General features: G+C 42.7%; 1 protein-coding gene across 6 annotated transcripts in view; it reads left to right on the top strand.

Annotated features, from left to right (window-relative positions):
* LOC129485923 (zinc finger protein ZFP2) overlaps window positions 1-12,167 on the top strand; it is a 79,904-nt gene extending 67,737 nt beyond the window's left edge. For all 6 annotated transcript variants that reach the window (XM_063642421.1, XM_063642419.1, XM_063642420.1 and 3 more), the window contains one exon: window positions 8,089-12,167. In XM_063642421.1, the coding sequence (XP_063498491.1) occupies window positions 8,089-9,407 (1,319 nt within the window). In that variant the 3' untranslated portion in view covers window positions 9,408-12,167. The remainder of the gene's footprint in view (window positions 1-8,088) is intronic.
* Window positions 12,168-13,451: the final 1,284 nt, after the last annotated feature.

Genomic DNA, 13,451 nt, shown 5'->3' with positions numbered 1-13,451 from the left:
CTTTCAGTCTTTTGCCACGTTGAGAAAGGGCAAATTCCCCAGTTCCCTTGAGTTGGGAAGAGGATCTGGGCACCTACGGGCAGGGTAAACTGACCTTAAACCAGTCTGTATTTTATTTATTTATTTTTGTTTGAGACGGAGTTTCACTCTGTCGCCCAGGCTAGAGTGCAGTGGCACGATCTCAGCTCACTGCAAGCTCCGCCTCCTGGGTTCACACCATTCTCCTGCCTCAGCCTCCTGTATAGCTGGGACTACAGGCGCCCGCCACGATGCCCGGCTAATTTTTTGTATTTTTTGTTTGTTTGTTTGCTTTTTGAGACGGAGTCTCACTCTGTTACCAAGCTGGAGTGCAGTGGTGCAATCTCGGCTCACTGCAAGCTCCGCCTCCCGAGTTCAAGTGATTTTCCTGCCTCAGCCTCCCGAGTAGCTGGGACTACAGGTGCTCACCACCACGCTCAGATAATTTTTGTGTTTTTAGTAGAGACAGGGTTTCACCATGTTGGCCAGGATGGTCTCGATCTCTTGACCTCGTGATTCGCCTGCCTCGGCCTCCCAAAGTGCTGGGATTACAGGCGTGAGCCACTGCGCCTGGCCCAGTCTTTCTTGTTTTATTCATCCTAACTTCCACTTCCAGATGAAATTGATGGGACCAATTCTTGAAACTTGGGTGATTGAGGAGTGAATTGGTCTAGCGTTTGGTCCCTCCCTGGGTGTGACCTCTTGACTACATTATATAGGAGGCTTGGAACTTGCATGCCACTTCAAACCCTACATTAAGGATTTTAAAACCATCTCTTTTTTTTTGAGACAAAGTCTCGTTCAGTCGCCCAGGCTGGAGTGCAGCGGCACGGTCTCGGCTCACTGCAAGCTCCACCTCCCAGGTTTAGGACATTCTCCTGCCTCAGCCTCCCGAGTAGCTGGGACTACAGGCGCCCACCACCAAGCCCAGCTAATTTTTTGTATTTTTAGTAGAGACGGGGTTTCACCGTATTGGCCAGGATGGTCTCAATCTCCTGACCTCCAATGCAGGTAGGGGTATGGCTCCTTAGTTTAGCCTACCCTGAGGTGACCTGGGACCCAGTGAGTGTGCCTGAGTTGCTTACACCAGAGTGCTCTTTCGTAGTGCAGGCTAAATCACTGCCAGTAAGACCAGTCTTACTGAACTGGATTAATTCACACCTCAATTTTCAGTGTGGTCAAACCAGGATGCATTTGACTCCTCTCTTGGTAAACTTTTTTTGAAGATGAGTGTTATCATTATCAAATATTTAAAAAGTCAAATAATTACCCTCAAAAAATATTTTGTCATGTATTCTCATATGTGGATGATGCATTTTTAATCTCAATCAATAAAAGGTTTTAATAGATGTTGGTATCCAATAGCTAATAGAAAAGAAAGCTAGAAATTGGTGTTTTTATTGATTATTTTTGAAAGCCATCTCCTAGATTTTTTAAAGCAAACTTTTTTTGAAGTTTATACAGAAACTGTTTTCTGTATACATCTTTATACTAAAAGTACATAGTATAAATGTACATAAATGTCCAACTCAGTGAATTTTTACTGTTTAAATGTATGTGTGTAGTCAGCACTTATATCAAGAAATATAACACTGCCAGCACCCCTTGTAACCACCCAGTCCCCTTGCAGTTTCTTTTGTCGTAAAGGTAACAACTACTCTGGCAATAGATTTGTTTTGCCTGTTTTTAAACTTTAAATCATACAGTATGTACTCTTTCGTGTCTGGCTTCTTGCTTTCAACAGTATGTCTGAGATTCCTCCTTGTTGTCACTTGGAACAATAGTTGGTTCATTCTCATTGCTGTATAATGTTTCACCATATAAACGTGTCATTATTTGTACATTTTACTGTTGCTAGACATCTGGTTTATTTCTGTTACGAATAGTACCATTATGAACATTTCTTGTGCAACTCTTAGAAAACATAGGTATGCATGATTAAATAGCTAGGAGTACTATGATTATGCATACGCAAACTTTAACAGACATAGCCAAATAGTTTTCCGAAGTGGTTATACTAATTTATACTCCTACCAGCGAAATGCAGGGTTTCCATATCAACTCTTATACACTTAGTATTATAGTTAAAAAATGTTTTCTACCATTCTAGAGGATGTATGGTTATAACTGAAGTTGATCTTCTTACTTTTAGAATTTCAGTACCCTCTTTTTTAAAGTATCTATACATCTTTGCCCCACTTTCTATTTTGTTGTCTGATCTTTTGTTACTGGCTCATAGGGCTGTATATTTGAAATGCAGAATCCTGTCATATATGTGCAAATATTGTTTCCCACTCTGGATAATGATGTCATGTGATAAATAGAAATTCTGAATTTTGAGATACCTGAATTCATCAGAGGTCTCTTTTTTTTCTTTTTCTGCTTATGGTTAACGCTTGTTGTGTTCTATTTAGGACATCTTAAGCCCATGAAGATCTGTGTTTTCCTATAGTAGCTCTAGTATTTTGTCTTAAATACTTAGGTCTACAGTCCATATGGAAGATTGATTACTCTTTATTTTCTATAGGGGTATCCAGTTGACCCAGGATCATTTGCTGAAAAGACGGTCTTTTCCCCCATTGTACTGCACTGTCACCTTTGTCATATATGAGGTGACTGCATGTACATGGGTTGATTCTGGGTTCTATAATCTGTTCCATTGGTCTCTTTGTGTACAGATTTGTTTCTGGACTCTATTCTCTTTCATTCTTTCTATCTAATCTTGTGCCAACACAACATTGCTTTATTTACTCTAGCATTGTAATAAGCCTTACACTTGCTGATGTAAATTCTCCAGTTTTGTCCTTTTCTTTTAGAATTTTAGAATTGGCTATTCAATTTTCACAAAATTCCTGCTGGAATTTTGATAAGAATTGGGCTGAAAGTGTAGATTAATGGGGTACAATTGAGAATTTGAGGTCAAATATGTTTATTGGGTTGTTGAGATCATTTCCTTTTTTTTTAAGATGAAGTCTCGCTCTGTCACCCAGGCTGGAGTGCAGTGGTGCAATCTCGGCTCACTGCAAGCTCCACCTCCTGGGTTCACGCCATTCTTCTGCCTCAGCCTCCCGAGTAGCTGGGACTACAGGCGCCCACCACCACACTTAATTTTTTGTATTTTTAGTAGAGATGGGGTTTCACCATGTTAGTCAGGATGGTCTCGATCTCCTGACCTCATGATCCGCCCTCCTCGGCCTCCAAAGTGCTGGGATTACAGGCATGAGCCACCGTGCCTGGCCTCTTTTTTTCTTTTCTTTTCTTTTTGTTTTTGTTTCTTTTCTTTTATTGTCTTTTTTTTTTTTTTTTTTTGAGACAGGTTCTTGCTCTGTTGCCCAGGCTGGAGTGCCATGGTGTGATCATAGTTCACGGCAACCTTGAACTCCTGGGTTCATGGCGATCCTCCCACCTCAGCCTCCTGAGTAGCTGGGACTACAGGAACATGTCACAATGCCTGGCTGATTTTTAAAATTTTTTGTAGAGATGAGGTTTCACCATATTGCCCAGGCAGGTCTTGGACTCCTAGACTCAAGCGGTCCTCCTTCCTTGGCCTCCCAAAGCACTGGGATTACAAGCATGAGCCACTATGTCCAGCCCATTCCTTTAATTTTTCTTTTTTTTTTGAAACGTAGTTTTGCTCTTGTTGCTGGAGTGCAATGGAACAATCTTGGCTCACTGCAACTTCCACCTCCGGGGTTCAAGTGATTCTCCTGCCTCAGCCTCCCGAGTAGTTGGGATTACAGGCATGTGCCACCACGCTCGGCTAATTTTGTATTTTTAGTAGAGACGGGGTTTCACCTTGGTCAGGCTGGTCGCAAACTCCTGACCTCAGGTGATCCACCCGCCTTGGCCTCCCAAAGTTCTGGGATTACGGGCATGAGCCATCACACCTGGCCAGCCCATTCCCTTTCTTAATGGTTTGATTTCTGAGTCATTGAGGGTGCCATATGAACATTTTTCACTATGATTATTGATTTATCTATTTTTCCTTTTTATTCTATTTTTACTTTATACATTTTTAAAGTTATGTCGTGTGCATACAAATGAAAATTTGTTGTATGTTCCTGGAGAATTGATCCTTTTGTCTATGTAAAATACCTTAAAGTCTATTTTCTCAAATACTCTGTGATTTGTCTGATATTAGTATGGATTAGTGCCTTTCTTTTGTATGATATATCCTTTTTAATTCTTTTATTATTTCAGTGTCTACACTTTTGGTATTTCTTTTCTAAATGATACTCAGTTATGTTTATTTGTTTATCCAGAGTCTCACAATCTTTTTTTTTTTTTTTTTTTTTGAGATGGAGTCTCACTCTGTCGCCAGGCTGGAGTGCAGTGGCATGATCTCAGCTCACTGCAACCTCCGCCTCCTGGGTTCAAGCGATTCTTCTGACTCAGCCTCCCGAGTAGCTGGGATTACAGGTGCCCGCCACCACACCCAGCTAATTTTTGTATTTTTAGTAGAGACAGGGTTTCACCATGTTGGCCAGGATGGTCTTGATCTCTTGACCTCATGAGCTGCCCACCTCAGCCTCCCAAAGTGCTAGGATTACAGGCAAGAGCCACCACACCTGGGCTACAATCTTAGTTTTTAAAAATAACTTAGGTAAGTTACTATGTATGGGATTTCATATCTACTATCCTATTATTTACTTTTTATTTCACTTACTTGCTTTAAATTCCTTGTCCTTTTTTCCTTCCTTCTATTGGATTAAATACTTTTATTGTGCCATTTTCACTCTGTATTAGCTTGTTAATTAACCTTCTTTACTTAGTCTTTTATTGTTAATGCTAATAAATAAAACCAGCTTATTACTGTCCAAAATAAATTTTTACTTTTAATAATTCCCAGACAGTGGTACAGTCTTAAAAATTAACAGCATTTTTGGGCAGGCATGGTGGCTCACGCCTGTAATCCCAGCACTTTGGGAGGCCAAGGTGGGTGGATTGCCTGAGCTCAGGAGTTCGCAACCAGCCTGGGCAACACAGTGAAACCCTGTATCTACTAAAATACAAAAAAAAATTAGCCGGGCATGGCAGCGTGCGCCTGTAGTCCCAGCTACTCAGGAGGCTGAGGCAGGAGAATCGCTTGAATCCGGGAGGCAGAGGTTGCAGTGAGCTGAGATCACCACTGCACTCCAGCCTGGGCAACAGAACGAGACTCTGTCTCCACAAAAAAAAAAAAAAAATTGAACAGCATTTTCTTCCTTCTACTTTTATTTTTGCTATGTATTTTAATTCCACATATATTTGCAATCCATTAAGACATTATAATTATTGTCTCATATAATCAATTGTATTTTTATTTATCCACATATTTAACTTTTCCATTGCTTTTCATGCCTTCTTACATTTTTGTATTTCCACCTAGAATTATTTTCCTTCTGCCTGGAAGACATCTGTGTTTCTTTTAATGTAGATCTGCTGGTGACACCATCTCTGTTTTTATTTGTATGGAAGTATCTACTTCATGTTTAATTTTTAGAGATATTTTCTCTGTGTGTTGAATTCTAGCTTGACAGTTGGTTCTTTCAACACTTCAGATGTTACTTCATTGTCTTCTGGGTTCCATTGTTTTCATTAAGACACTGCCAGTCTTAGTTTTGCTTTTTTGAAGGTAGTGTATCATTTTTTTTTTCAAGCAACTTTCAAGGTAATCTTCAGTTTTCAGTAGTGCCTGGGTGAGGTGCCTGGGTGAGGGGCCTGGGGGAGGGGCCTGGGGGAGGGGCCTGGGGGAGGGGCCTGGGGGGGAATTTTCTTTGTAATTACCTTGGAGTTTATAGTCCTTCTCAGAGTTCATTTTTCAACCTTTTTGTTTTTAAATAATGTTTAGTTATTTTAGCCATGTTTTACTATGGATATTTTCTGCTTATGTATTTTTGTAGCTCACTATTCCTCTCTTCTGCTATGTTTGATATCTTGTTAAAGACTCTATTCAATTCATAATTTCGGTTATTGTATTTCTCAGTTCTAGAATTTCCATTTGATTATTCGGTTCCAATTCTTTGTTGTAATTCTCATTCCTGTTTCCTCGAACATATTAATCAGAGTTATTTTAAGATTCACATCTGATAACTCTGGTATCTGTGTTCTACGGTTCTTTTTCTATTGTCTGTTTTTCCCTCTTCATTCAATTTCTTAGCACAGCTGGCCTTTTTTTATTGCATCCCTGACACTATGTGTGAAGGAGAGCAGAGGCTCTAGATGTTGTTCTTCCAGAGAAGATTTAACTTCCCTGGTAGCAGCTAGAGTGCAAGCAGACCATCTTAGTCCAGCCAAGGCCTGTAATAGCTGGAGGTTGGTCACAATATTTGTAAAGCTATGTCAACTGCTCATTTGCCTGTACTACTAGTTTTGTAGCCCTGCAGGAGTCCCAGCTGAGAGCTTCACATGTTTATTATGACCTCTCCTTGGAAGGTGGTTCTGTTGTACTAAAAGACTAGAAAATTCTGGATTTCTTAACTTTAATCTTTTGCCCGTAAAGCTTAAGAATTCAATAAAATGTTTGAGTAACAAGCCACTGAGTATTGGGATCACCTCTCTATATGTTCATTCTCTCCCAAATATTAGACTATAAAGTCTGCCTGGGTGACATCTGATGCCTTCAGACAGATAACTTTTTTCAATTCAGATTTTCTAGTTGTTTTCTGCAGAAATGTTAGTCTGCCACAGGCTACTCTATTTGGGCCAGAAGTGGAAGTCAGTCCTTAACATTTTGACATTTGGCAATAGCGATGTTTAACTTTGACCATTCTTTGTTTTGAACAAGGATATATTATTCTGAGCCCAGCAGGATTTTAGTCTTGAAATATGCCTGTTTACCTTTCTTTTCCTAACGAGTAGAGAGGTTTGTTTCTTTGATTCTAAAATGATACCAGGAGTGCCTTTTTGTAGAAGATTTTCTGGAGCAAGTGGGAAAAGGAGGTAATAAGGATGGCTTGTTCTTGATGGGATTTCTCACGAATTTTGCATCGTCTGTGTTTGGAATCTAGTCCTTAGTTTTACATTTTATCCCCTTTCCTGTTTACCCTGAGAATACTTGCCAGCAGTGCTTGCAGCTGCAGCGTTTATCCTGAGATAACTTTGCCACAAAATATCTCATGGCACATTTCCCTCCCATGGGTGTCACATTATTCATATGGGTTTGGAGACATTGCTTCCTCACAAGCAGTAGGAGGTGCTTATTTTTTTAGTAGATATGAGTATTTCACACAGCCTTTACAGCAGCCTAGCTTTTTATTATTCATCTGAATGCTCAAATGAGCCTATATCTTGATTTTAGTATTTACTCCAGAGTCAAGGTTTTTTCCTACCAAGTGTTGACTGCTATTTTCAGTGGTTTCTTAAGGCCACATCTGGGTTGTTTTAAAAATCATCTCATTTGAATAGACAGGGTACTTTTCTTCTTGTCTGTTAGCATCATGTGGTCTTTATCAGGTTTTTCTTTTTTTTTTTTTTTTGAGGCTTAGAAAATCAGATAACTTCTCTATTATCACAAAGAAAATATGTGTTGTAGTCAGTTCTAACCCAGGCCTGTGACTTCTTTTTTTTTTTTTTGAGACAGAGTCTTGCTCTGTCACCCAGATTGGAGTGCAGTGGCATGATCTCGGCTCACCGCAAGCTCCGCCTCCCGGGTTCACACCATTCTCCTGCCTCAGCCTCCTGTGTAGCTGAGACTACATCTGCCCACCACAGCACCCAGCTAATTTTTTGTATTTTTAGTAGAGATGGGGTTTCACCGTGTTAGCCAGGATGGTCTCGATCTCCTGACCTTGTGATCCACCCGCCTCAGCCTCCCAAAGTGTTGGGATTACAGGCATGAGCCACCACACCCAGCTGCCTGTGACTTCTAAGATCCTGCTTCCAAGCTCTCCTGCCTCATACATTATCCATGAGATCAACCCCTGCTGTAGTCCCCTGTTCACCCCTCTTTTCTGTCCTTTCTTGTTGTTACTTCAGAAAATCTTCAAACTTGAAATCATTCTGTTAGCATTATGAAGAGACTCATCATCTTGCCCCATCCAAAGGTTTTACTAGGGTAAAACGGACATTTTTATTTTTAATGTCTTTCAGACTGGATGACTATGCCTGCCAGTAAGAAATCTACTCTCAAGGCAGAGATTCCTGAAGAAGAATTGGATCAATGGACAGTAAAGGAAAGATTCAGTCGCAGTAGTCACTGGAAGTGTGCTAGCCTGCTGGACTGGCAATGTGGAGGCCAGGAGATCAGTTTGCAGCGAGTGGTACTCACTCACCCCAACACCCCATCACAGGAATGTGATGAATCTGGGAGCACTATGAGCTCATCTCTTCACAGTGCTCAGAGTCTGGGATTTCAACCTAGCAAAAATGCCTTTGAGTGCAGTGAGTGTGGAAAAGTCTTCTCTAAGAGTTCAACTCTTAATAAGCATCAGAAAATTCATACTGAAAAAAACACAAATCAGAAAATTCATATTAAGGAGAAAAGATATGAATGTAGAGAATGTGGGAAAGCCTTTCACCAGAGTACGCACCTTATCCATCACCAAAGAATTCACACTGGCGAGAAACCCTATGAATGTAAGGAATGTGGCAAGGCCTTCTCAGTGAGCTCCTCACTCACATACCATCAGAAAATTCATACTGGAGAGAAGCCTTTTGAATGCAACTTATGTGGAAAAGCTTTTATCCGAAATATACACCTTGCCCATCATCATAGAATACATACTGGAGAGAAACCTTTTAAATGTAACATTTGTGAAAAAGCCTTTGTGTGCAGGGCACATCTTACCAAACACCAGAATATCCACAGTGGAGAGAAACCCTATAAATGTAATGAATGTGGAAAAGCCTTTAATCAGAGTACAAGTTTTCTTCAGCATCAGAGAATTCACACTGGAGAGAAACCCTTTGAATGTAATGAATGTGGGAAGGCCTTCAGGGTGAACTCTTCCCTTACTGAACATCAGAGAATTCATACTGGAGAGAAACCTTATAAATGTAATGAATGTGGGAAAGCTTTCAGGGATAATTCATCCTTTGCACGACATCGGAAAATTCACACTGGAGAGAAACCTTACAGATGTGGCTTGTGTGAGAAAGCCTTTAGGGACCAATCAGCACTAGCCCAACATCAGAGAATTCATACTGGGGAAAAACCTTATACATGTAACATATGTGAAAAAGCCTTCAGTGACCATTCAGCCCTTACCCAACATAAGAGAATTCATACTAGAGAAAAACCTTACAAATGTAAAATCTGTGGGAAAGGCTTTATCCGAAGCACCCACCTGACTCAACATCAGAGGATTCACACAGGAGAGAAACCCTATAAATGTAATAAATGTGGGAAAGCTTTTAACCAGACTGCAAACCTCATTCAGCATCAGCGACATCATATTGATATGGTATGAATGCAGTTTGTATGGAAGACCTTTGAGACTGGGCAGATTAATTATTGAATGTAAGATAATCCATTCTAGAGAATAACTATGAAAACTTACATCAAGATAGTTACTTTATTTACTGAGGGTCAGGTTTCACAGTGTCATGGGGTTTGGGCATTTAAGAATGGCAAACACTCGGCCGAGCATGGTGACTCACGCCTGTAATCCCAGCACTTTAGGAGGCCGAGGTGGGCGGATCACGAGGTCAGGAGATCAAGATCATCCTGGCTAACACGGTGAAACCTCGTCTCTACTAAAAATATAAAAAATTAGCCGGGCGTGGTGGCGGGCGCCTGTAGTCCCAGCTACTCAGGAGGCTGGGGCAGGAGAACGGCGTGAACCTGGGAGGCAGAGGTTGCAGTGAGCTGAGATCACGCCACTGCACTCCAGCCTGAGCGACAGAGCGAGACTCCGTCTCAAAAAAGAAGAAGAATGGCAAACACTCCTCATTCTTTAATACTGCCTCAAATAGCAGTACTGTTTGATTCGTCTGAATTACCAAGTATCAGAACCCAAATGGAGCTTCATTAACAGCATTAAAATTGGTTTATCAAATTACATTTTGACTATTAGAGAAACGAAATTGTAAAAATTAAAGTTGAAAAGCAAAGGAACAAAAAGGTAAAATGGCCTACAAGCATTTCACTCTACTAGATTCTCTTACATAAGAGAGTTGCCAGCTTTAATGGAAGCCTTAGTCCTCTCCTCACCCACACCACCGACACCCAGAATAGAGAAAGTGCATCACCCACACTTATTTAAATCACACTTCCTACCTTCTGCTTCAAACCATCGATTGTCAGATCTCTCTGGTCTGTGTGTCCACTGGCCTGTAGAATCCCTGTGAGATGATTTATTTGCCCCAAATGACCCTCTTCTGACTTAGCAACTCCCAACTGTCTGCATGGTGCCACCTATCACTGCCCCTATGGGGAGTGTGGTGATCTGGTCTCAGACACAGTCCACGATGTTGAATATCACACCCAAATCCAGCCTTCAGAACTTGGTATCTCTGTCCAGAAGGCACAACTTGATCAAAATTCTTGAGTTATGCATTTCCTGCGGGCTTCAGCTTGACTGACCCTGGGATGGTACCTGAAGGAGGGGCTTTGCCTGTGCTGCCTTTACCCTCCAATTGTTCTGTACTTAGTGACTCTGCACATCAGTCAGGGACTTGCTCAGCTTCAGGTGCAATGATCCACCCACTTAAGTTGTAGTATTCCCAATCACCTCCATCTGTTGCTGCCCATTTCTCTATGTGCAATTGATATAAGAGGTGAAAGCCCCAAAGCCAGTTCTCAGATTGCTCTGACCCACTCTCTTCCCCCTGGCCAGTTCTCAGAATGCTCTGACCCACTCTCTTCCCCTGGCTGGACAGTCCACTGTGTCCACTGCGTTAGAGTACATTTACTACTCCCAGGATAAACTGCTGCATCCTGGTCCTTCCCCTGCTTTTTCTAGGTTTCTGGAGGTAGTAATTCTATATTCATAGGAAAGCAGACAGCTTTGAATTTCTGCTTTTGCATTTGGAAGTGGTCATTTCCTCTCCTGCATCTGGGCCTTCCACTATTTAAAGACTCATGCTGACAGTGGTGAGAAAAATGTTGAGTAATGAGTCAAAAAGTGGTCACTAGCACCATTGATATTCTCTGGCAAGGGCCATGTCCGTGTTCAAAAGTTTGAGTGGTACAGTAGTCCTGCAGGTTTAGTTCCTTTACCTTTTGTTTTCTTCTTTTTTTTTTTGAGACAGAGTTCTGCAGTGTCACCCAGGCTGGAGTGCAGTGGTGTGATCTCGGCTCACTGCAACCTCCACCTCCTGGGTTCAAGTGATTCTCCTGCCTCAGCCTCCCGAGTAGCTGGGACTACAAGCACCTACCACCATGCCCAGCTAATTTTTTGTATTTTTAGTAGAGATGGGGTTTCACTATGTTGGCCAGGCTGGTCTCAAACGCCTGACCTCGTGGTCCGCCCACCTCGGCCTCCCAAAGTGCTGAGATTACAGGCGTGAGCCACCGCGCCCGGCCACCTTCCCCGTCTTTAATCCTTCAGTGCTTTCAGTAGAAATCACACAGATAAGTAACATCTGTGCATCACACACACACACACAGCCTCTGGGGGCCCTCTCCCTTTTCCTACCACAAGGAATGGAGGAGCCTGCGCTAGTGCAAGCTGGAATATATCATGCAATGAAGATGGGAGACCAAGCAAATTATTCTGGAAAGTGAAGTGGCAAGTTCCTGTTCTGTGGGAGTGCTGTCCATCAAGTTGAGCAACCTCCTGACCCCGAGAATGCAGCACCTCACCCCCATGTTACAGAAGAGGATATTCTATATCGTGGTAGAACTCAGTGGGCTCTGGGTTGCAACATAGACTTGGAAGCTTTCAGCAGCTTCGAAGTCCAAGTAATCTAAATTCAGCCTTCATCTAATAAAGGCCACCTTTGTGGGCCAGCATCTCCTGTGAGCTGATCAGCAACTCAAGACTTTCTTCCCTATTAAGCTGCGTGTGAAGCAGTATTTCAAGAGGTTTCTTGGGATTGCCTGTGTCCCATGTCCTCAGAAGTTCATCTGCAGCTTCACGCGGCTGACACCCTGAGATTCCAGAGTAAACCTGAAGAAACCATGTTCACTGCTACAGATGTCTGTCTTCACCCCATCCATGTAATGTGCCAGGTCTTAACTACCACCCCCTTAGCTTGAATCCCTGAGAAGCACGTTTTTAAGCTGAGTTGGTTGGTTGTCTTGTCTCTTTTTAATGAACGCATGAGAACTACCACTACTTGGTATGTGCCTACAGTTGAGCCAGGGCCAAGGCCTGCAGCCAGCTCGAGTCTCATTCATCTCAGCTGCGGCTCCAGGAACTATGCGTTCAGCAGCATTAAGTGCAGCCTGAAGGCCCCCATCTGAGAAGACAGTGCACTCCCTGAGTTCACCTCCCGTCAGGCTTAGGTTTTCATGAAATTAGTCCTCCGAGATGCCTGTTCACTCATCCCTGTCTGGGAAGGCAAAAAGTCAGTCACTGGCCTATTAGATATGCCAAGGCTGACTTGAATATATTTATGGTACTAGTACTTGGCCAGGCAGTGGCTTCATTGTATTATACTGTAGGATTACCAGCTCACTACATGGCCTTCTCAACTAGGGGAGTGGACATTGCCTGGGTCCTAGTCATACTTTTCTCACATGGATGATACTGCTCTCTACGTGGGGAATTCTAACCTGCCCCAGCTCAACCCCTAAAAGTACATTTCTGAGGACCCTGCAATAGGACTTTTTCAGCCACAATCTTCTCTACCAGCTGATCTGTGTAGTGTTAGACATTTCAGTAGTTACTTAGAGGGAGTTTTCTGTACCCCACCTTCAGCTAGGTTAATTCCCCAAAGAACCAGTGTTTCCTAGGGAGAGCGGTTCATTCCATACCTTGCTTTTCTAGTCCTAATGGCCATGTAGACGTATCCAGCTGTGACAAGATGAAGGACCACGATTTGGGACTCTTCAGGGACAGACTTGGCCACCTGGTGATGTGCCACCTTCAGCAGCTCTGTCTTCACACGTCCAGCCTGCGCCTGCTTCATGTAGTGCACAAGACTGTTCTGGCACACCACGACCATGACCTTCACATGAGGCTGGTCTCCCCGCCCCTCACCTGGGCCATAGAAAAAGGTAAGAGCCCGAGAAGCAGCTCCTGGCCTCTCCTCCCACCTCAGAGCCTTCCGAGACCCATCACAGTGCCAGCTCCGCTCTGCCTGGTTTGAGGAGGGAATTAGCATCTAGACTGATAGGTTCTTCATTTCTATGGGCTTCTGGGAACAGCCACTGAAACTGCCTCCTCATTACCGAAAAAAAAAATTTGCTTCGGATTTCCCCTTTCAGATTCCTCTGCCCATCTCCTGCCGGGTGTCCCTCATCTTCAGCTGACTGATTTGTCATCTGGGTTCTTTCTCCCTGCCTGCCTGTTTGCCTAGCTTTGATAGCGGCCTCTCTAAGACGTTACCTTCCTCCATATTCACTA

The sequence above is a fragment of the Symphalangus syndactylus genome, chromosome 7, assembly GCF_028878055.3.
Source record: "Symphalangus syndactylus isolate Jambi chromosome 7, NHGRI_mSymSyn1-v2.1_pri, whole genome shotgun sequence".
Taxonomy (NCBI): domain Eukaryota; kingdom Metazoa; phylum Chordata; class Mammalia; order Primates; family Hylobatidae; genus Symphalangus; species Symphalangus syndactylus.
Note: the sequence above shows the minus strand (reverse complement) of the source record. Positions and strands in the feature narration are given on the sequence as shown.